Raw genomic sequence first — 24,435 nt, 5'->3', positions numbered from 1 at the left:
CTAGTTGTCATGCCTGTGTTCATGAGACCAGTTCTATAGTGCCCATTCTGAAAGAATGCCGCGCTCTCTGTGAACACTCCACTTACTCTATCCTAACTAAGATTCTAATACATGATGCTGTTTGAAGTCTCTTTTTTTAAACAGAAAGATTTTATGTGTCTAAAAGGTAAGAAGATGGCTATTTTGGCTAAGAGGTGAGAAGTAAAAACTTTGTTTATTCTTTTCCTTCTTGCCAAAGGAAGCAAATCACCTTCTTAGTGTAAACGGAGTAGTGTATACTTGGTGTATGAACCATTATTGATTCTTGCCTCTTCTTGAAATCTAAAGTGGTCATTAAATTTTTTTTAATCCACATTTTTTATTGGTACATTTTAATTATACATATTGATGGTATTTGTTATTTCATATTTATACATGTTTAAGTTTTCTTTTAAAATACAGCTTCAAGTGACTTTGTTCAACTTAACTGTGGTAAGCATTCATATCAAATTCACTGACAAATAAGAATTAACCATTTGTCAAAAAAACATTGTTTTAAAAACTTGGGGAAAGGATGAAGCATTAGGCTAAGATGACTCCAGTGCCTCAGGTTTCTGGGTTCTTGCAGGAGCAAAACAATGTAAATCGTAAAATGAAACTTAAACTTAATCCATCAGAAACCACCAACTTACCTCTATCAGGGACTGCCATCTGACCATACCAAGTAAGGCAAAGGGCATCACCAATCCAGTAAGTTATTCGCTTCTGCATTCAATCTATAAAAGCCTTCTTAAGCTTAAAGTGAAGTTCTCTGAACCTCTTCTGGTTCTGAGTTTGCCAGATTCAGGAAATTTCTTTGCCAAAATAGAATGAAGAGCTAGAGGTGTGGCTCCATGGTAGAGTATTTGTCTAGTGGGCATGAGGCCCTCGATCCCATCCCCACAGCAGAAAAAACAAAAAGCTCTATTAAATTTAATCTGTCTGAAGTTTTTCTTTTAACAACATAAGCAAACGTAATGATTAATTTTTCTTTTCCTTTCTTTATTGGTGAGAATATGATTGTTACGAAATTAGATGAATAATAATAACTTGTAAAATTTTCAATTTCTGAATTTTCACAACCAGGTACACTTGAACTATATTGATACTGCTTTTACTGCTTGTACAAATTGATTTTCTTACTAATTCATAGACACATTCTTTTTCTATTGACTTTCTTCCAGATGAAGAGAAGAACAAACAGAACAAAACAAAAACTCAAACTAGTGATTCTAATGAAGGAAAACCAAAAAGTGTACGGCATGCTTATGTTCACAAACCATACCTTTACTCAAAGTACTATAGTGATTCTGATGATGAGCTTACTGTAGAACAACGCCGACAGTCTATTGTAAGTCCAGGTTGGTTTGTTAGTGTTTTAGCTTGCTGCTTCAGGTTGACAAACTTGAATAGTCTGTGTGCTCAGTACTGGTGCACATCTAGAGCAGAGACATCTGACTCTACCTTTAACTAGGTGGCATAGACGTATACATATGACAGAGGTGTTTGTGCCATTGTTGTTAATAGAAGTGAACACTGGTAACACTCTAAATGTTTCATAGTGTGGAATGTGGATCAGTATGGATATAGTCATAGAAAAATATGATATGCAGCTGTTACCATAATACTAAGAGAAAAATGTAGTCAACATATTTCCTGGATTTGAAAATGTTTTCAAATATGAGCTGTGCTACTGAGTTAACAAAAGCTTTTTAAAGAAAATTCTTGTCTCATTGTATGTGTGCTTCAGGTTAAGTTGGCTTAGAGTGTGAGAAACATTAAAATATGAAAAGTTAGTACACTAAAGTGTTACTAATGGATAGCCTTCCTTCCAGGTTTGTCTCTTTTTTTTGGAGGGGCGGGGGATGGCGTGTAGGTGCCAGGGATTGAACCTAGGAACACTCAACCACTGAGCCACATCCCCAGCCCTGTTTTGTATCTTATTTAGAGACATGGTCTCATTGAGTTGCTTAGTGCCTCACTTTTGCTGAGGCTGACTTTGAACTCATGATCCTCCTGCCTCATCCTCCTGCTTCACCCCTGGGATTTCAAGCTGCCACCAGCTAGGCTTGTCTCATGGTCAGGAGTTGTCCCTGCTTAGGACTTTTGGTGTTTTGCTTTGAACTCTGGTCAGAAAGGCATGGTGAGAGTAATGTGATTATGAATTGTTCATTTAAAATATGAAAGAAGAAGGCTGGGAATATAGCTCAGTTTGGTAGAGTGCTTGCCTTGCATGCACAAGGCCATGGGTTCGATCCCAAGCACCACAAAAAAAATATGAAAGAAAAAAGTTTCAAATCCAAAGCCTATGTCCCAAGGGTATAACCATCAGGTCACCTCTGTTTAGAACCAACCCATTAACTCGGCATTCCAACTTTTTCCTACCTATATTTACTTGAAAATTATTGATATTTCCATAGCTATGTTTTTAATTAAAACTGCCACTTAAAACTAAACAATCTTAATTACACTTTTCCCATTTTGTAACAGAGTGGCATCCAAAGAGTAAAGGAAAATCTTTACATCTGTCTCTTCTAATAACTTCCAAATTGAAACATACACATCCATACATATGTGCACATACACATTCACAAATGTGTGCATGTATATTATCTGTATACATACATATATACTGTATATGTGTGTGTATATAATATATATGTATGTAGTACATATGTGTTTTTGCAAAGCCCATTAAACTGTAAGAAATCTGAGGGCAAACTAAGACTTTTTCCTATTTATTTCAAAGTAATTTTTGCTTTTGCCTGATAATCTGTCAGGGTATTTTGTGGTTTTAGGCTAAAGAAAAAGAAGAGAGACTTTTAAGAAGGCAGATTAATAGAGAGAAACTTGAAGAAAAGCGAAAACAGAAAGCAGAAAAGACAAAGTCTTCCAAAGCCAAAAGTCAAGGTATAGTAGATGTTACTTTTTTTATTTTAAGCTTTCTTATGTACTGTCTTATTTTCTAATTGCTCAATTAATTGTGACATAATAATGTAAAATATATTCTCAAGTGTAGAAGATTTCCTTCCTTTTTAATGTGATGTGTTTAATTATTTTTCTTTTATTATATTTTATATGTAAATTAAACATTCCATAGGATACCAGTGGTTGCCCTCCATGTGTTAGCAATTTATTTTCTAGTAATGGTAGATTGAATTAAAACTGGAAAATGAGCCATTGACACATAAGTAATCAAGTCATTCTGCAGATAATAATGCGGTTAACCTATTCTCTATGTTAACTTTTTTTCTGTTTTTTTTTTTTTCTTCTTCTTGGTGCTGTGATTAAACCCACCTTGTAAATGATGAGCACATGGTCTACCAATGAGCTATACCCACAGCTCCTTAAGTTAATATTTATCTGGAATGTTGATTAAAACAAAATTGAATTCTGTTATGTTATTTCAGCACCATTTAAGAATATTAAAGTCATGTTACATTTTTGGAGTAATTTTAAACCTTAATGAAATAGAAATATAACACTGTTTATAAAATTCTTTTCTGAAATGTTTTATTGATTGCTTCTTCCCTAGGGAAAAGTCCTGCGGACTTAGAAGAATCATCAGCAAAGAGTTTGGAACCAAAAGCCCCCAGAATTAAAGAAGTCCTTAAAGAACGGAAAGTTTTAGAGAAAAAAGTAGCCTTAAGCAAAAAAAGAAGAAAGAATTCAAGGTGCATATTTTTTCTGGCCATGTTCCATTCAAACACTTGCTTGGCATAGTTTTAGAAGAGAGACATTGAAAATGTAGTAAAGAGTTGTGCCTTGAAAGTGTATGTCACTGCATGTTTTGAAGTACCTTAAAGGTTCATTTTTGTCTTCAGGGGTGATTCTTTGTGTTAAGATCTATAATATTTTCAAAGTAATGAATCTTTTGTGTATGTTTGTATGATGCTGGGAATTGAACTCAAGGCCTCATGCATGCCAGGCGAATACTCTCCCACTGACATAAATCTCCAGCCCTTAGAGTAATGTATCTTAATCTTAAGTACTTTTACTCTAATCTCATAGAAGCTTTAAAGCTTCTCTCAAAAATAGTGTACATATGTAAACATATATTATCCCTGGAGTTTGAGAGAGTTTATGGACACCATGACTATACTCTAGAAGTATCCATGTTCTGGGCATTTGGTAGCCACTTACTTACAATAATTACACTCATTCAGTTCTTTTTACCATTGTCCATGCTTCTCCCCCTAACCCAGACCCTGAACCAGATTCTTTTTTTAGTTTTTATTTTTACTTTTTGGGGAGGTGGTGCTAGGGATCAAACTCAAGGCCTCATGCTTGTTAGATAAGTGCTCTACTACTAAGCTACATCTCAAGCTCTTTAATTTTTTTTATTTTGAGGCAGGGTCTTGCTGAGTTACCCAGGCTGGCCTCAAACTTTAGTTCTCCTGCCTTAGCTTCCCAAGTAGCTAAGATTATAGGCGGCACCGCTCTGCCCAGCTATTTATTTTCTAATACTGCATTATAATTCTATAAGAATGAGAAAGCCAGAGAAACTTCTGAGAGTAGCCATAAGGACATGTGAGCCCTGGGCTACAATTCTGTTGCTTTATCAAGTCAGAATTATGTAACTTAATCATGGACTTTGAGCTAACTGCATCAATAATTTGCAAAACTCGTGAGACAGCTGTCAGATTTATTACTATATCTCATTCTACTCATCTGAATGAAAAAGAATGCTTTGTTGACTCAAAAGTTGGTAAGACTTCCGAAATATAAATGTGGCCTATACATTATTTCTCTTTATGCAGCAAATCAGGAATTTTTGTTTTAGCTGTACTTTTCTTTAGCACCAAGAGTAATTTCATGTCACATTTCAGATTGTGTTCTCTGTTGACTAAGAATAGGATTTAAATTAAAGTGCAGCAAGTCCCATTTCTAGATCAAGTGTTTATTGTAAAGGAAAGCTTTTTTTCTTACCTTCCTGAGAAATTTTGACCTTAGATTCAAAGTTAATGTTTGACTTTTCTTCCCCCTTAGGAATGTTGAAGAGAATTCCAAAAAGAAACAGCAGTCTGAAGAAGATTCCAAAGAAACCCTCAAAACAAATGAGGTGTGTCTTTATAAAACCCCATTTCAAGTGCTCTTTTGTTAGATGTAGATTATTTAGTCTTTTCTAGTAAATATTTGACTGTAATTTGATATTTTCCATGTTAAATTTAAAAATCCCTCACATTAAGCAGTCTTGAACCCTCATTCTATTATGGCCTGAATTCTTCATTTTGGTGAGTTGATTTATATGAACTTATATATTATAAGTAATAGCTATTCCTCTTCCTTCCCCTCACTATTTCTTATATTGGCAATAACAAAATTGCCAGTAATAATAATGAGAAAGAATAAAGAGGGAAGATAACTAAAATAACAATCCATTTTACTCTTTCATTCCTTGATCACACATACACATAATATTTTATGGTAGAAGTAATCTGTTTTTCACATTTTAGTCATTTGATGTTACCTTGCAAACTTTGTAATCATTTAAGATTGCATTGTGGTATAATAAATGGATCCATCATAATTTATTTAAGCATTTTTTATATTTGAGCACTTAGGTTATATCTGAGATTTGATCATTTTAAGTAGTAAAATTATATTTAGTGAATACATTTCTTCCCCTTTTTGGATTATTTTCTCAGGACAAACTTTGACTTTTGTTGATCTTCTTTACTCAGCCATTTTTACAGTTCTTTAGCTGAAACATCTTAACACTTCCGGGGGAGAAAACTAATAATTCGGCAATTATTTGTTCATAGACAATAAGTATTTTATATTTCTTCATCTAGAAATTAGAGGCATGTATAGAAGTACATCTTGATATTTTACTGGCATATCTTCAAGTGTTTAACTTTATTTTGTGTAATTTGGGGGGGGGGATTATAAAATTTCATTCACATTGTTTAAAGTTATTTATTGTACAATCAGATCAATAACAGACTCCTGTTCTTAGGGTCTTCCTATGTCTTTGTCCATGAATTAGTTAAAGTACATAAACCTTCATGTTGAAACATGCAGAGTTGTCGTATTAAACTGACCCAGAGACACAAATGACTTTCTGAAGACAGGGCTTTGGCCCCATTATTTGAACAAAAATAATTATAGCTGGTATTAAGCAGGTCTTTATTGAAGTGGGTTTGGTCAACATCTACTGATTAATATTAATAATCTACTCAGTGCCAAGACATGGAGTAGGAAGGAAGGTTTAGATGTTATTATCTTTTAGTATCTGCCCTAAATACATAAACATACATATGTTTGGTATTATTGCTGAGTTAGCGTGTATATATGAAACTTCATAAGTAGAATATTGTACAAGTAATCTAAATTGAAGGGCTTTTCTCTAAATGATTTGGGTTTCTGAATATAAGAAACCTTTATTTTAGTGTAAAAGTGTTTAAAATATTTTCATCAGCATGCATTATATTTTTAGACTGAAAAGAAAATTGGAATACCATTCATTCAGTTCACATTTATTAATCACTATTGAGCATTAGTGAGTTCTAACAATTTAAAGTTGAAGAAGCCCTCCTAAGTGCATTGCAGATTTCAGGAGAAGTAACTAGTCTCTGCAAATCCGCCCACAGTGCAGTAGAGAAGAGCAAGACTCAGCAAAACCAAATAAACTCACTGCTAGCACAAGTACTCATTGCCTCAGTGTCCAGTTATTGAGTCATGCTGAGCTTAAGCTTCCTGATGCATAAACAAGATTAATAATACCTACCATAGGCTGTTTCAAGGATTAAATGAGGTATCACATATGTGCCAGCACTCAACATATTAATATAATGTGCTCAAATATTAAATTTGAGTCTAAAGATCGGTTGTGGTACTTCTCACATTTTAACCTTTATTTCCTACAGCACTGTGAAAAGGAAAAGGCATCTTCTTCAAAGGAGCCGAAGCATGCTTATGCAAAAAGTGAACCAAGTAAACCTGCCCGAAGACTTTCAGAGTCTTTGCATTCAGCTGATGAAAACAAGAATGAATCTAAAATTGAAAGAGAACATAAAAGACGGACATCTACCCCTGTGGTAATGGAAGGAGCATCAGAAGAAACTGACACAAGAGATGGAAAAAGACAAGTAGAACGCTCAGAAATTGCCATGGAAGAATCCCAGAAACAGAAGAGCACACTTAAAAATGAAAAGCATTTGAAGAAAGATGATTCTGAAACACCACATTTGAAAAGTCTACCTAAGAAAGACATGAAATCCTCTAAGGAGAAGCCAGAAAAAGAGAAAACTCTGTCAGAAGAGAAGTCATCTACAAAACATAAATATAAAGGTGACAGTATGCATAAAACAAGTGATGAGACTGAACTTCACTCTTCGGAGAAAAGTTTAAAAGTAGAGGAAAATACTCAAAAGCAAAGTCAACAAATAAAGCTTTCTTCAGATGACAAAGCTGAACGAAAAAGTAAGCATAGAAATGAAAGGAAATTATCAGTTTTAGGCAAAGATGGAAAGCCAGTTTCTGAATATATTATAAAAACAGATGAAAATGTACGGAAAGACAACAACAAAAAAGAGAGACACTTGTCCACTGAGAAAACTAAGGCAGAACACAAGTCAAGAAGATCAAGTGATTCTAAAATTCAGAAAGAGTCTCTAGGTTCCAAGCAACATGGTATCACTTTACAGAGAAGAAGTGAAAGTTGTTCAGAAGATAAATGTGATACAGACATGACTAATTTAGATAGCAGTGTAAAACCAGAAGAGGTGGTTCACAAGGAGAGGCGAAGAACAAAGAATTTGTTGGAAGAGAAACTTGTGTTGAAGTCTAAATCAAAAGGTCAGGGCAAACAATTAAAAATTGCTGAAACAGAATTACAAGAAAATATCACAAAACAGATGACGACTCCAAAACCAGATAAGGAGAAGAACACAGAAGAAAATGACTCAGAAAAACAGCGTAAGTCTAAAGTTGAAGAAAAACCTGTAGAAGAAACTGGTGTTGAACCTGTATCAGAGAGTGCTGCTGCTTCAGCACATAGTTCACAAAGAGACCCTAGTCACCGAGCTAAGCTACCATTAGCAAAAGAGAAGCCTAAGGGGGAGAGGGACACAAGCTCCTCCAGACTTGACAGGAAGCTATCAGACGGGCACAAAAGTAAAAGCTTAAAGCATGGCAGCAAAGACATGAAAAAAAGAGAAGAAAATAAATCAGATGACAAGGATGGTAAAGAAGTTGACAGTAATCATGAAAAGGCCAGAGGAAATGGTTCAGTCCTGGAAAAGAAATTGAGTAGAAGGTTGTGTGAAAATCGAAGAGGAAGCTTATCACAAGAAATGACTAAAGGAGAAGAAAAATCAGCAGCAAACACACTGGGCACTCCTAGTAGTTCCTCCCTTCCGAGACCAAAAAAATGTGGTGACACCACATCAATCCCTGAGCAAGAGCCAATGGAAATTGATTCTGAGGCAGTTGTTGAAAATGTATCAGAAGTGTCTAAAACCCAGGACAGCAGCAATAGTAGTTCCCAACAAGACATTGACTCTGAAAATGGTACAAAACAAAAAACGACTACCACGGTTCTAAAGGATGAGTTAAGAACTTCCATAGTAGATTCAAAGCCAGCAGGTACAGCCTGCAAATCAGGGCGTGGAACAGGAGTTACTAGCAATGCTGAAAAGCATGCTGACCATAAAAGCACATTGACTAAGAAAATGCATATCCAAAGTGCTATATCCAAACCAAATCCTGGGGAGAAAGAGCTTACTCGAGGAACTCACGAAGTGAATGTGGATTCCAAAACAAGTCAGAAAATGTTCCCTAGTGTTCCATCAGAAAATGAGAGGCCACAAAAGAATTTGAAAAGCACAGCCAGACCCACCGAAGAATGTGTTGCTCAAGGAGATGCTGTTTTTGAACATTCCACAGATTTAGACTCCTCATTATCTTCAAGTTCAATGACTGTCAAGCCTCAAAAAGAATCTCTTGTTTCAGCTGTAATTCCTATAGTTGACAGAGCTGGTTTAGAAGGTAGCATAGCCAGCACTTCCCTTGTGGATCGCTCTGATATCCCTAACCAAAGTTTGACTATTAGAAAATCAGAAGCCCCCAGGGTAGGTGATAGCAAAGAAGGTGGTAAAAGTTCCACTGTAGATACACCAGCAAAAGCAAATGTGGCCAGCAAAAGACACATCCCAGAAGGTTACCAGGCCACTTCGTTAGGCAGCAAACAAGGAAGAGTGAACACATCTCTTTCTAGCAAGTCATCAGACATGATTGTGGAAAATGAGAATCTCAGAAAAGAAAGTGGATTGATACACACAACCAAGCAAGAAAGTGATTTAAGTACACAGCCCAGTTTAAAGCAGGCAGACAGAACTACAGTAGAAAATGGCAAGAAGGATGGCATTGCTGTCAGTCTTGGGGCAGACATGAGTATAGGAAAAGATGCTAAAACTGTGGAACTTAAGCATAATAGAGTCCCAGATGAAATTAAAACTCTACCAGTTGATGTTGAAAGGAGTGAAATCAGTGAGGTAGACACCAGTGCTGGGGGCAATGCTGCATCATCTGTTTTACAGCAGAGAAATGGAAAACCTGAGAGTGTGGCAGCTAGGACTAGAGGAGCAGAAAGGGCTTCAGTTGCCACAAGTACTGAGGAGAAGGACAAAGGCTTTACCTTAAATCCAGTAAAGGCTGGAGATGCCACCACCACTTCTTCAGAAACGGGAGAATGTAGGATGGCTTTTCCCTGCACCAGCATTGAGGCAGATGAAGGTTTCATAGTAGATGCAGACCCCAGAAACAATCCACTCCTGGGCCAAGTAGAAGCCAGTGAATGCACAGTTTTTGCTGCAGCTGAAGAGGGTGGGGGTGTTGTCACAGAAGGATTTGCGGCAAGTGAAACTTTTCTCACAAGTACTAAGGAAGGAGAAAGTGGAGAGTGTTCTGTGGCTGAATCAGAAGACAGGGCAACAGGTCCTGTGGCTGCTCATACAGTTCAAAGTGAAGCCAGCATGAACAGTGTTGTCACAGAGGAAAAAGATGATGCCGTAACCAGTGCAGGTTCCGAAGAAAAATGTGACGGTTCCTCAAGTAGAGACCCTGAAATAGTTGAAGGAACTGGTACTTTTATTAGTGAAATTGAAAGTGATGGAGCAGTTACAAGTGCCGGAACAGAAATAAGAATGGGATCTGTGAGCAGTGAAGAAATTGATGGGTCCCAGGGAAATAGGACAAGAATGGGTCCCAAGAAAGAAACAGAGGGCACCGTGACTTGTACAGGAGCAGAAGGCAGAAGTGATAACTTTGCTATCTGCTCAGTAACTGAGGCAGGGCCCCAGGAGGAGCGCATGGTTACAGGGGCAGATGTGGTCTTAGTAGATAATGACACACCTCCGGGAACAAGTGCCAACCAAGAAGGAGATGGTTCTGTGAATGATGGTGCTGAAGGTGAGAGTGCAGTTACTAGCACTGGCATAACTGAAGAAGATGGAGAAGGGCCAGCAAGCTGCATGGGCTCAGAAGACAGCAGTGAAGGCTGTGCTATAAGTTCTGAAACAGAAGAAAATGGAGAGGGTGCAATGGATAGCACAGTAGCTAAAGAAGTCACTAATGTACCATTAGTTGCTACTGGTCCCTGTGATGATGAAGGCATTGTGACAAGCACAGGCGCAAAAGAGGAGGATGATGAGGGGGAAGGCATTGTGACGAGTACTGGAAGAGGAAATGAAATCGGACATGCTTCAACTTGCACGGGAATAGGAGAAGAAAGTGAAGGGGTCTTGATTTGTGAAAGTGCAGAAGGGGACAGTCAGATTGGTCCTACGGTAGAGCATGTGGACGCTGAGGCTGGGGCAGGCATCATGAATGCAAATGAAAGTAACGTTGATAGCATGAGTGGTGCTGAAAAGGAAATCAAAGACACAGAGATCTGCTCCAGTGCTAAAGGGATTGTAGAAAGCAGTGTGACCAGTGCAGTTGCTGGAAAGGGTCAAGTGGTGCTAGTTCCAGAAGGTTGTGAGGATCCCATGACTAGTGCAACTTCTGATCAAAGTGATAGTCAACTTACCCGGAAAGAAAAGGTTGAAGATATCAGTATTTCCACTGGTCTTGTGGGAGGCAGTCGTGATATTCTTATATCTGGGGTAGTCCCAGAATGTGAGGTTGAGCATACATCACCAAGTGAGAAAGAAGATGAGGGCATCATCACCTCTGTAGAAAATGAAGAATGTAATGGCCTCATGGCTAGTACAGCTGGTGACCATATTTCCAACCAAGGTAGTTTAGCTGGGGGTAAAAGTCCAGGCAAAGGCTTGATGATTTCCACCAGTACAACAAATGATTACACCCCTCAAGTGAGCACAATTGTAGACATGGGAGAAGGGCATTCAAGTGCCCTGAAAACTGAGGAAAATTTGGAAGGCACCAGAGTAAACTTGGAAGAATTTGAGGCCCCCATGCCCAGTGCAGTTTCTGGTGATGAGAGCCAACTCACAGCTAGGAATTGTGAAGAGAAAGATGAGTGTGCCATGATTTCTACAAGTATAAGGGAAGAGTTTGAAATGCCTATTTCTAGTGCAACCACCATCAAATGTGCAGAAAGTCAGCAGCCGGTTGCAATAGTTGAAGAGGGAGCTAAAGGTCCAGTGTTGGTAAGCACTGAGGACTTTGAGTTTCCTATGCCCAGTGCTCCCACGGAAGTTGAATGTCCTCTTGCCTCAACCAGCAAGGAAGACAAAGATGAATGTGCTCTCATTTCCACCAGCATAGCAGAAGAATGTGAGGCCTCTATTTCTGGTGTAAGTGAAAATGCACGATCTGTTACAGATGGGAGTGCTATTATCTCAACAAGCTCTGTGGAAGACTGTGAAGGCCCAGTGTCGAGTGCCATCCCTCAGGAGAAAATCCGCCCCTTGATCACACCAGTGGAAGAGTCAAGTGATACTGCCATGATTTCCACAAGCACTTCTGAAGGGTGGGAGGCAGTCATGATTGGTGCTGTCCCCCCAGATGAAGACCAGGCCACCATTGCAAGAGTGGAAGACTCAGGTGATGCTGCCGTCATCTCCACCAGCACAGCGGAGTGTGTGCTGATGGTCACCAGCCTAGACAGACCCAAGGAGAGTCAGCTGGCTGCAAGCAAACCAGAAGGTAATGATGACCTGCCAGCTACAAAGGTAAGCAGGGGTGAGATCCCCATGCCAAGCCTCATTGCTGAGAATAACTGTCAGTGTCCTGCGCCATTCACAGGAGGCAAAGAAGCTGGCCCGCTATTGGCGGTGAGCACCCAGGAAGGGCACAATGGGCTGTCAATCTGTGAGCCTGCCAAGGAGCAAGACCAGCCAAAGGCTATGGCTACAGAAGAGGAAGACAGACTTGACAAGGACTGCCCTGTTCAGGGCTCATTTTCAGCAAGAGGACAAAATGAGAGTACTTTGCACCTCATAAATGTAGAAGAGAAGAAGGTATTGTTGAGCTCCATTCAGAGAGAAGACAGAAGCCCAGAGACAGAGACAATGGGAGGCAGTAGCACAGCCAGCTGTTCTCCAGCAGAAAGGGGTGTGGAGAAAAGCGCCAATTCCTCCGTCCATCCGAGAGGACCACAGCAGACGGCTGGAGACATCACTGTCAGTATTTGCTCTTTGTCAGCAGTAAATACCGGTGCTAAAAAAGCTGATGACATGCTACCTGTCAAAGACACTGCCCCAGAGTATTCTTCTAATCCTCCCGACCAACAGGGGAGGAAGGACAACTTGAAAACTACCACCACTAAATGTATTACTGACCTAGGGTCAAAAATTGCTTCCTCCCACTCAGGGAGCCTTCCAGCTGCCTGGCACGTAGCTCAGTCATCAGCTCCAACATGTGAGAAGTACTTGACCACAAAGAGTGATCGTAACAGCAAGCGAGCTGTGGAAGCTTCTGCTGAGAAAACAGGACGAGGTAATGGCACACGGAGGTCATTGCAAGGGGAAGGAAACTTCGAGGACACTGTTTCTGTTGAACCCAACATGTGTGACATAGGTAAGAATCTGTTTGTAATTGCATATTTTAGTATTTTACAAAGATGGTTGTATAACAGTTCACTTAAATCAGTTTTCCAAAAGATAGTTTTGGTTCCATTCCAAAAGAAGGATAATTCAATATATTTTTTCCTCATGTGAGAATGTTGCTAAATAATTCTCAGACCTGAAGATTGAGCTTCTCTAAAAATATACTCAGGTTTAAAAATTTAAAACCATAGACCGACACCTCATGTTATCAGGAGAGAAGAGGCAGGAGGCTGAAGTATAGGAAGTCAGTTAACTGTGTTCTTTGCGTGATGACTGTTGCAAGTTGCTAATCCTCCCTCCATATCCGGATTTCTTTTTTGTTGTCATTTTTACTTGGCAGTATTGGGGATTAAACTCATTCATGCTAGTAAAATGTTCTGCCACTGAGCAATACACCTTCAGCTCCCTATCTTCAGGTTTCTTGTCAATCAAAATGAAGAATGCCTTACCAGATCCCTCTGAGGTCCATATGTTTTTACCACCCCCATTTTACAAATGAAGAAATATGGTCAGAGATTTAAACAATTTGTATGGCACTTGGGGGTCCCTTAGGAAAAAAAAAATGTGAACTTCTGAGCCTTTCTGTTGTGTAAAATGGAAGTGGAAATAGTTATAATCTATAACAGTAATTATAGGTTTTGTAGTATGATTCAGTTATTGCCTACTCCTAATTAAGGGAGCACTTGTTTTTGGAAAGCCTGGGAATGGAACCCCAGGCTTTGCATATACCAGACAAGCACTCTTCCACCCAGCCCCTGTTATTTTTTAACTGAGTTTGCTTTTCAAGTTTGTTTAGAATATGTTTGAAAGAGAAAGGAAACATGTTCCCTCTTGACAGATTTCAGAGAATGATGGTCTTGTAGAAATAGTTGATAAGTTTCAGAGGTAATTTCTTTGACATTCATCATACTATCCAGTTTCAGATACTTTATACAAAATACTACTTTCTAAGTTCTGGGTGTGCAAAGATAAATAGAGAATCTGGGAAGACAGCTACAAATTCAGCCATATATCATTACCAAGTTGGCAGTGACACTGAGGTGACAAGTACATAGAATACGGTGAAGTTCTGAGAACTCAAAGAAAGCACATGGGCTAGACTTGAAGGCTCAGGGCATACTGACTTCTTTTCCACTCAGGCTGTATAAATTGTAGCATCCTAGACTTTTAAACTGGAACCAACCTTATCTATCATCTAATGTAACCTCAGGAAACTGAGACCAGTAGGTTTAGTCCTATTCATTATAAGGACTCAGACAGGCGATATTAAGGGCTGAAATAAGTAACTTTAAAATTTTTCATTGAATTTAGCTTGGAGAAAATTGAATACTCTGGAAGTTTTTGACTCAGTCACTGCTAGTCTGTTGTTCTGTCCTCCCCTTCCCCCACCCCCCGAAGAGAAAAAGTAGAAGCACTTTTAGCAAGAAAAAGTCTGCAAACTCTTGGAGAAAGGTTTCTCTGGCAGTTTATGTGTGAGGCCGGAGAAGGAAACTGAAGAAACCACAGGCACAGAAGGACAGGGACAGAAAAGAAAGAGGCAAGACCCAGAATCAAATTGAGTTTGCACCTGAGAAATTTTTCCTTGTTTTTTGTCTGCCTTGCAGGGTTTGTTTTTTTTTTAATGTTTTTATTAGTGCATTGTATTTATATATGATAGCGGGGTTCATTTGGACTTAATCATACATGCATGGAATGAAATTTACTTCATTCACTAGCACTTCCTCTTTCTGTCCCTCTCTCCGCTCTTCTCGTTCCCCTTCCTCTATTCCACTGGTCTTTGTTTTTTGTTTTTTAATTGGTGCTTTATAGATAAACATAAAAGTGGAATTCACTGTGGTATATTCATATATGGACATATCAAAATTTAGTAAGTTTTATCTCACAGTTTCTCCCTTTTACCATCCTGTCTCTGTCTCCCCCTTAATCCGCTCAGTTTTTTAACTTTACCATCAGTTTTGCTGTGTCAGCATGATACAAGTAAAGTGAATCTATTCATAAATCCTACCTTCTTTATTGAGTAGTTTATAACGTGTGTGTGTCTGTGTGTGTGTAGAACAAACAATAAAGATGACTGCATAAAAGTACTTGGAAATGAGATGTCTCCACAAATAATATTTTTCATTTTTTCTGAGCAGCCATCTTACCATACAAGCAGGAAAGCTTTACTACCTTAAAATGAATAAATGACCCTGCCTTTCATCCAGATCCTTTTCATTCAACATATTCTTTTCTATTGCTTTGTACTTACTATAAAATAAACCAGCAAAGGAAGGTCTGCCAGATAACATTGTTGTTTGTTTTTTATTTAGAATGTATTTTGCAATCAAATTCTTAAATTATTTTAATGGTTTGGATTTCATTAGATAATGAAGAGTCTCCACCAAAAGTTTTGGGAGGATCAGAACTGGCAACCAACTTGAAAACTGAGGTATGGCTGATAATTTGATTATCTTGAGCTGTTAGTGGTTATGTGCCATTTCGTCATATATTCATCCATGTGTGTGTATACATGTGTATATATACACATACATATCAAATATATACATGTCTAAGCAGCATATTGCTCCTATTCTTCCTGTATTTCTGACACTGAGTACCATTATTGCCATATCCTATGGGGAAGGATGGCTAAGAATCTCAATAAATATTACCATCATTAAGTCCATTTTCTCAAGCTTGAAACCCAGGAAGGAGTCAGTTTCAGTTTCTCTCTGTCGACCACCTTTACTCCATTGTCAATTCTTACAAGTTCCATTTCCAAATAGAACATGAACCATCTATTTTTATTTCTATAGCTATTGCCTTCATCTGAGCCACTGCCTCAGTAGCCACTCATTATGCTTCTACTCTAGCCCCTCCTCCAGTCTGTAATTCATGCAGACCCAAATTTAAAACTTAAAGAGTTAGCTACTGGGATTTGAACCCAGGGTGCTCTACAACTGAGCTACACCCTAGCCCTTTTTATTTTTTATTTTGAGACAAGGTCTCCCACGTTGCCAGGGCTAGTCTCAACCTTGAGATCTTCCTGCCTCAGCCTCCTGAGTAGCTGGGATTAAAGGTGTACATCACTATTTCCTGCAATGTAGGTTGTCTTAAAAAACAAATTAGTCGGGTGCCGTGGCACATGCCTATAATCTCAGCAGCTTGGGAGGCTGAGACAGGTGGATTGCGAGTTCAAAACCAGCCTCAGCAAAAGCAAAGTACTAAGCAACTCAGTGAGACCCTGCCCCTAATTATAAAATACAGAATAGGGCTGGGGATGTGGCTTAGTGGTTGAATGCCTCAAGTACAATCCCTGATACCAAAAAAGAAAAGAAAAAACAAAAAATTAAATTATATCGTTACTCTGCTTAAAATCCAGTGGCTTCACATCACACTTAGAATAAAATCTTTTTTCTTTTTTTCCCTAATTGTGGCCTGGATACCTTATACAATTTAGTCTCCATGCCCCATTCCAGTCTGATTCTGTGGCACCCTCCAACTCTATGACAAGATAACAGTGAATGTAGGGGTTACCAGGGCAGAGGGAACATAACCTACCCAAAAGAAACAGTGGGCCAGAGACAGAAGGGCTTACAAGAGGACATTTGAGTGGGAACTCTGAGAGTATAATAGATGCTCACCATAAGAGAAAGCAAAGGAAGAGCCTTCCAGGCAAAGGGAGTTTATGTTCTAGATTCAGAGGGGGAGCCTGTGGCCTCCCAGGCTCTCAGTGGCTTGGGGTGAGCTTTGGAGAGGTATAAACCTGATCAGGAAGGCTGAGTGTTGTGCTAAGTTGGAGTTTTACTTTTAAAGCAGTAGGAAAACCATCGATGGGTGAAAAATGAGATTAGATTGATTTTTCTTTCTTGCTTTGTTTGTAAAGGCTGATATATTCATTTTTCAGTTTTATATGAACTTGAAAGTGGGTTTTTATATTGTTTAAAGATTCTGGGGTTTTGTTTGTTTTTTTTTTTTGTTTTGTTTTGTTTTGTTTTTGTTTTTTGTTTTTTATCTAATTCACTTGAGGCAAGTTTTACCTCCTTGTTGTAAAAACCTCAGTTAACTTATTTTTATGGTGCTTTGGATTTTTTAGACATTTGTGCCTTCAGGGAAAAAGAAACATCAGGACATTCTGGCACCACCAGGAACTGTGTGTGGGGGTAAGCTCCTTTTAGCAGTTGTTCATATTGACTTTTCCTTACATATGTTTTTACTTTCATTGCATCTTAAAATCAATAGCTGATTTATAGTAAAACTGTGACAGGCCATGTGAATTTGCTTATCATTTTTTAAAACAGTCTAGAGGGAATCTTTACTCCCCTACCCCCTGCTTCGTTACTGGGACTTGAACCAGTGGTGCTTTACCACTAAGGCATATCCCTAACCCTTTTTATTTTTCATTTTGAGATAGGATCTTGCTAAGCTGCCAAAGCTGGCTTTAAACTTGTTGATTCTACTTCCTCTTCCTCCTGAGTACCTGGTTGTATAGGCATGTGCCATCACACCAGGTCTTACTGTTTCACTTTTAATATATGCTTTTGTTTTTCTTTAGATATCAATCAGTTTTATTTAAAGTAATTGCTTATATCTCATGTCTCCAAATAATGGTGACATCAGTCAGTCCTGGAAGACCACTTGAAGACTTGGTATACCATTAATGCTGAAGATGTCTAATCCAAAATTTGGACAGACACATTAGTTAAAATGTATATAGGTGTTTCATAGTTCAGATAATTAACATCTCTTATTAATCATCGAGAAGATAACATTTTTGAATTCTGAAATCCTTTGTTCCCACAGTTATATTTCTGACTGCTTTTCTGTGTTTAGTTACAATTCAATAAGAGATGTATTTACGTAAAAGGAAGTTGTTTAAAAGAAAAATGTGTGTTCTGTCATTGTTGAGTAGAAACAGCAGACCTTATACTTCAAATCTCCAAATATAAACAGACCATTGCCATTTGAAGGGATAGGATCTAACTTGTCATTTGATGCCATTATTTTTAAATGAAGCAGTGTTATTCTGCAGCTTAACAGTTGCATTAAGTCTCCACCTTTTTCCTAAGTTTCAGATCACCAAGATAGTTAAATCACTGTAGTGACTTAAAGGACCATTGCCATCATTACAAAAAGGCAGGCAACATTAATTTCCATTGTTTTTCTAGTACTAGAAAATAATTTATCAAAGTTTTATAATTCATGAAGGCCATTTTACGATCTTAATTACCCTGAAAATCTTTAAATTTGTTTCTCTGTAATTCAGAAACTATTTTTCTTATGTCTCATTTTTGGTTTTGAACAGCTGAACTACCGAAGGAGCCTACATTGATGAATGAATCCCTAAATGTAAGTTTTGATTTTAATGGTGGTAGTTATTCCATTTTGTTTGAGAGTGAGGAACAGATACCAAGTGGAGGGGTTGTCTGTGCATTTTTTGAGGACTTAGGAGGCCATTTGGTAACATGCTTACCACTAAAGTTCAACCTACTGACAGCTGCTTTTTACTTTCTTTTCCCTGTTCACCTATAGCCACTGATAAAGAAATCTGAACTTACTTGTTTTTAAAATTATAGTGGAATGAAAATTGTATCTCGATGTCTTAATTCATCCTGGTGCTATAGACAAACAGTTTCTAGTTTGAGAATTAAAGTTCACTTTATGATTTTAGAAAGCTTGTCTGAAGGTACTAAACCATAATTGCCATATATACATATTTTTTCCCAGATGTGGCTCATAATCCCCTTTCATTCTTAAAAGAGTGTTATTTGTTGTTTTCATTTTTTGCCTTAACATATTTATAGAAAACCTTATTATCATTCCAGAGGTGAGCATTTTCTAAAACACTAGTAAATTGTTGATAGCCACCTTCTTCCCAAGACTCTTAGAGGAGCTGGGAGAGCTTTACTTACCGTCAGTCCTCATAGGATCATAACATGTTCCTGTTCTGTGACTGAACATCATTCAGACGCAGTGTGCTGAAAAGGAAAGGAAGGGCAGACAAAAAAGCCCCACTTAGCACACTTTAGGTTTGCCCTCCAAGAGTTAGAGATTCTAAATAAGGCTGAAACCCACAGAACTCGCCAGTGTGTGCTCCCTCCTGTGTTGTCCATCCCCCATGACCTAGCAACCATCCTGTCCCCAAGTGAGCAAAACTTCTACACAGGCACAAAGTTCTGTAGCTACAACTTGGAATATTGTAGGATATTTTGAGACCTTCCTCTCAGTTTAAAATAAATAAAGTGATATTGGCATGATTTACCTAGACAAATAATTATGACAAAATCCTTCAGAGTTTTTAAATAAAGAAAAAAAGAATACCTTGAGAGTTCTTTGGAAGAGAAGGGAATTCAGAAAATGTTTTATTTTTTACTCTTTTGCCAAAGCCATTTTAAGGATAGGAGAATACACACTGAGAGATGAGAGCTTTTAAATTGAAACAGTTTAGGAATAAATTAAAAAGAACATGTACTCCAGTTCCTTTTGTTGTTTGCACAAACAGCCAGATTATTTAAATATCCCCCACACCCACCTTTTTTTTTTTTTCTTGTTTTTAAGCTTTTACTGAGACTATCCATAAATAACCATTTATATTGTATATTTAGGTTGAAAATTCAGGATCAAGAGCAAATGAAGAAGTTCAAAATGAATCCTACATAAAAGCAGGTGGGTTCATAAATTTCACAGTTGTCATCCCAACCCCTCCCTTACCCTGAGTACTAAGGATTGAACCCACTGAGCTACATATCTGGCCCTCCTTTTTTTTTTTGGGGGGGGGGGAGGGTCTTGTTGAATTGCCCAAGCTGACCTCAAACTTAAAAATCCTCCTGCCTCTGCCTCCTGTAGTTGTGATTATAGACATATGCCATTATATCCAGCTTATCATAGTCATTTTCAAATTAATTATATTTACCAGTTTTTGAGAGCCTTCTATGTGACAGGCTCTGTAATAGTTACTTCACTAATTTTCTCACTGAAATTTATAATCATTTGAAGTGAATGTTAAGCATTGCATATATCATTGAGTAAACTAAGGCTTGTTGACTTGTTCAAAGCCACACAGCTTAGAAGTGTGGTATCTTGCCTTAAATAGCTACTTGAATTTTGCCAGTAATCTCACAATGGACTCAAGGTACAAAATGCATAGTCCCCTCTGGTTGTACCATAGAAATCTAGAAGTTTTGTGCTATATAATCAACAGAACATTTGTTAACTTAACTTCTAACAGGTAGTCTCAAATGTAGTAGCCGATCAAGGACATCACATTTATGTGGATCTTCTCCCAGAGGTCTCATTGTAGATAATGTGTAGAGGCCCCAACTCCAGAGAGATCATTTTCTTCTCAACCACAAGATAGGATTTTATTGGTTCTCCATTCTGAGAATGGGGAACAAGGAAGGGTCTGTTCATCATACACAAATTTTATAGCATATCATTTAAAACAAAAATAATGCAGTGATAGTTATAAGCACCTTTATGTCCAGAGCCTAGTTTAATCAATGTTAACATTTAGCATATTTGATTTCCACATCTCTTAAAAATGTTACAAATGTAGTAAAATCCCCTTACCACCCCTTCCCAGTTACAGTGTCTTTCCCTGTTATCCCACTCTAACAGGAAGCACTATTTGCATTTAAAGAATTTCTAGTTTCATAAACAATATGCAGCATATGTTGCCTTGTTTAGTTGAATGGTAACATATTATATAAACCATCTCCATGTTATTTACTCATTTGGCAATATGTTCTGAGATTTTTTTCCTGTTTACTTGTGTAACACTAGTTATTTTAATTGCTAGTTACTATTCCATTGTGGGCAGCATATGCCATTGTTATTTATTGCTTCTTTTGCTGGTAGCATTTAGTTTCTCTGTTATTTTTTTAAATACAGAGAGTGCTGCTTTGCTTACTGTTGGGCCTGATCCCCAGAATATATGCAGTGCACCTCTGTCTCTAGCATGGTACTATTCTCTTATAGGCAGCTCTCTAGTGTACTGAGTATGTTAAATTGAGTCCAGGTTGTGTATTGATATTATGCTGCTGCAACACAAACTGAAAGGAAAAGGCCTTGACATTGACTATGTTAAAATTCAGTGTTGTGACCCTGGACATGTTACTTCCCTCCTTGAGCCCAGTTTACTGATGTCTAACAATGGCAGAAACTGGAACTTACCTGACAGCATCAAAAATTATATGTGAACTATAGCAGTGCTACATAACATTACTGTTACTCTGTAAAATTTCCAAGTCAGTTTTTTCCCCACCCTATCCCCCACATATACCCCTAAAATAAGTGTTAGAGTGAAAAATATATAAGAATTTAACATATTTTCTTCATTGTTATATTTATCACTTAGGGATATCCAGTGGTGGGAAAGATAACACAGAAGCAAACTCTAAAGAGGTATGTTTTCATAATAAACTCAAGCATCTCATGTTTTAAATGTAATATTTTATCTGTACACGAAGAAAAGTGTTAGAAAGGTTTTAATTATTTATAATATTAAATGGATGTAATACAAGTTCGGCATATCACTTGTATCTGTGTGCTGTTAAAATGTTTAGGTAATTTCACAGGTCTCAGGATTATTTGGACACATCCATGTTATATAGTCAAAATCTGTCTTCATATGCTGTCTTTCATCAACCACAAGAAGCCCATTTTTAATGGGCCACTAAGAAAGTAGGAAAACTGTCAATTAAATTATGATCTGCCATTGATGTAAGAGATAGCTTATCTTCATAAATGATAAAATAAGAAAATTTTAAAAATTTATTTTAGAATTGTTGAACTGTAGTATGTTACCACAGCCATATTTGAATGTTCTATATGGATTTACATTCAAAACCAGAAAGACTGAAGATTAGAAAATTAGTGTAATTCAAGTCTAGATGCCAAAAATGTTATTTGAGGTTCTTTTCTTAATATTAATATAGAAATTTATTCCAAAGGATAGAAAGGTAATATTATATGTCCCCATGTCAGTTGATTTGGTCAAGATGCTATTGCCTTTAATATAATCATTCTTAATTCCAGGTCGAAGAGGAAGAAAGGCATATTCCTAAAAGAAAAAGAAAGAAGCATTATGCTTCCTCAGAAGATGAACTGGGTATTTAGAATATATATACATATATATATATATATTCCTCTTTTGGACATCTTTAAAAAAATCACATTATTTGGCATTCAAAAGAGTAAGCCAATAACAGAATCCTTGAGGGTATCAGCTATTTACTTCACAACTCTGGAGGCTAATGGTGTCTTTACACTGCCAGGATCTCTACAGGCTGGTGAAGCACTTTAGCTCCTCTGCTTCAAACTGTTGATTTTTTTATGTCCATAACAGTGCCATCAGCTGGAACTTCCTGCAGTGACGGAAATGTTCCATGCTTACTTTGTCAGTATAGGAGCTACTAGTCACATGTAGCTGTTCAGCACATCATTGTGATCAGTGTGAATAAAAGAATGAATTTTTAATTTTAAATTTTAGTAGCTACATGTGACTAACTTTATTGGCCAGTATAGGGACCTTTCTACTCAAATACCTGCCACAAAGTAGAAATTCAATAAATACTTATTCAGTGACTATAAGAAAAAATGATAATTAAGTGCTTTTTTAGCTATTTTATAGTGATTTATTCAGTTCATATTATATTCAGGTACTATCTGTACATTTCCCATTTTTCATAGTAATTCAGTGAGTTAGGTATTGTTGCCGTTTAATAAAGAAGAAATTAAGGTTCTGAGAATCTAACTTTACTTCTACCAACCAAATCCAATTCCAGAGCCCAACCACTAAGCTGTGCCTCTTAGGTGGTAACTCATCCAGGAAATTAAAGTTAAGGTATCTCTGGGAACTGTGTGTGCACTTAACCCTCTCCATAGAACTGCTGCTTTGTTGATACCTTGTGAGCATTTAGGAATTTTTTATGTTATGCTTTATTTATTTATTTATTTATTTTTAATTTTTTTTTACTTTGCCAGGGCCAAAGGCCAGTGCTTGATGCTGAAATCACATGACATTGTAAATACATTCAGAATAATTTTTGACTTCATTGTGTCCCAAGCCTAAAAAAGAACTTTCGAACTGACTTAAAATAGAACTGTGCATGTCATTTTTCATTTAGCTTTTATTCCTTTGTGATTCTGTCTAAACTGATTTACAGATGATAATTCAGATGTCCTGGATTCCAGAATAGAAACAGCACAGAGACAGTGCTCTGGAGCGGAACCACAAGACACAAAGGTATTTTTTCTACATATTAATTTTAAGTTAGGGATAGCCTAATTACATCACTGTGAATACTTATGGTAGTATTGTTTCATTCTTGCATCCATTTTACTTTATGTATACCTAACAATAATCCCCCACAAAAAAAAGAGCAGATGTTATACTTTATAATTCTTAAATTGCAAGATTATGTTAATGTCACAGTTCAGAATAATGGTTGTTTGGGGTTTTGCTCAGTAATATTATTGATTTCTTAAGGCTTCCAGGTGCTTTCATTGCAGATGTACCAAAATATTGAAATACAGTGATGTGTATTACTTTAAATGTTAATATTATACCTTCCCTTTGCTTATCTCCTGCCCCTAAAATATAGGGATTTCCCCAAGGCCAGCTTCCGTACCGCCTTTTCCTAGGGTCCTGTTTTTCTCTTATGACTCAAGAGAAGTTCACAAACTTTTATTTCTGCTCCTGCCCAGATTTCCCCTCTTCCTGCTAGACACAATATCTTTATTTAGGGTATTTTTCCATTTCTGAGACTTGTTACTCTGAAACTTTATATTGTGTATTCAGACTAGCTCCATCTCCTCCTCTCTTTCCTCTCTCTTTCTCTATTTTCTTCCACCTTGTTGTAAAAGTATTTAAGTCAGATCACTATTAAATACTTACCAACTAAAAAAGGAAAATGGCCTATTCTCATAAATCCTGGTGAATTATAGTCAAAGGAATAAACAACTTTTAATCCATTCCTTACTACCCTTTCCAGAACAGGAATTGTGAGATAATACTTCTAAATTTGAAGAGATGCAGATTGAAAGGGTATCTCTTTATTTTTCCTTCAGTTTCATGTATGTTTTTTAATTTTAAATTTAAACAAAATAAGTCAGCTTGTCTCATCAAAAATTGTGTACACAGATAATATTTTCAGTATTAGAATGTTTTCTTACATGGAAAGCTGTCTGTAATAGCATTTATTTCATATCACATTTAGTGTTAATAGTAATTTTTATATACTAGGTTGGGAGTGATTTTATCATTCCTGTTATAGCTTTTCACATAATCAGAATGTATCTCTTTATAAAAGGAATAGCATCATTACTCTAAAATGTGTATGCCAAGACTAAAAGAAGACTGAAATTGAGTATGTGAAAAAAATGTAGGCATTGGAGAAGTCATAATAAGGAATAAAAGTGA

The 24,435-nt window shown here is 37.2% G+C and overlaps 1 protein-coding gene across 1 annotated transcript in view; it reads left to right on the top strand.

The window, feature by feature from the left end:
* Positions 1 to 24,435, top strand: part of Bod1l1 (biorientation of chromosomes in cell division 1 like 1) — a 52,981-nt gene that overhangs the window by 14,076 nt on the left and 14,470 nt on the right. Inside the window, exons 6-17 of the mRNA XM_078021048.1 lie at positions 1,203 to 1,369; positions 2,817 to 2,928; positions 3,554 to 3,692; positions 5,008 to 5,080; positions 6,888 to 13,005; positions 15,398 to 15,462; positions 17,110 to 17,176; positions 18,319 to 18,362; positions 19,619 to 19,679; positions 21,370 to 21,416; positions 22,050 to 22,122; positions 23,180 to 23,259. Coding sequence (XP_077877174.1) covers positions 1,203 to 1,369; positions 2,817 to 2,928; positions 3,554 to 3,692; positions 5,008 to 5,080; positions 6,888 to 13,005; positions 15,398 to 15,462; positions 17,110 to 17,176; positions 18,319 to 18,362; positions 19,619 to 19,679; positions 21,370 to 21,416; positions 22,050 to 22,122; positions 23,180 to 23,259 — 7,046 coding nt within the window. The remainder of the gene's footprint in view (positions 1 to 1,202; positions 1,370 to 2,816; positions 2,929 to 3,553; positions 3,693 to 5,007; positions 5,081 to 6,887; positions 13,006 to 15,397; positions 15,463 to 17,109; positions 17,177 to 18,318; positions 18,363 to 19,618; positions 19,680 to 21,369; positions 21,417 to 22,049; positions 22,123 to 23,179; positions 23,260 to 24,435) is intronic.

The sequence above is a fragment of the Ictidomys tridecemlineatus genome, chromosome 9 (genome assembly GCF_052094955.1).
Source record: "Ictidomys tridecemlineatus isolate mIctTri1 chromosome 9, mIctTri1.hap1, whole genome shotgun sequence".
Classification (NCBI taxonomy): Eukaryota; Metazoa; Chordata; class Mammalia; order Rodentia; family Sciuridae; genus Ictidomys; species Ictidomys tridecemlineatus.
The sequence above is the reverse complement of the archived record's forward strand: the minus strand, read 5'-3'. Positions and strand labels throughout refer to the sequence as shown.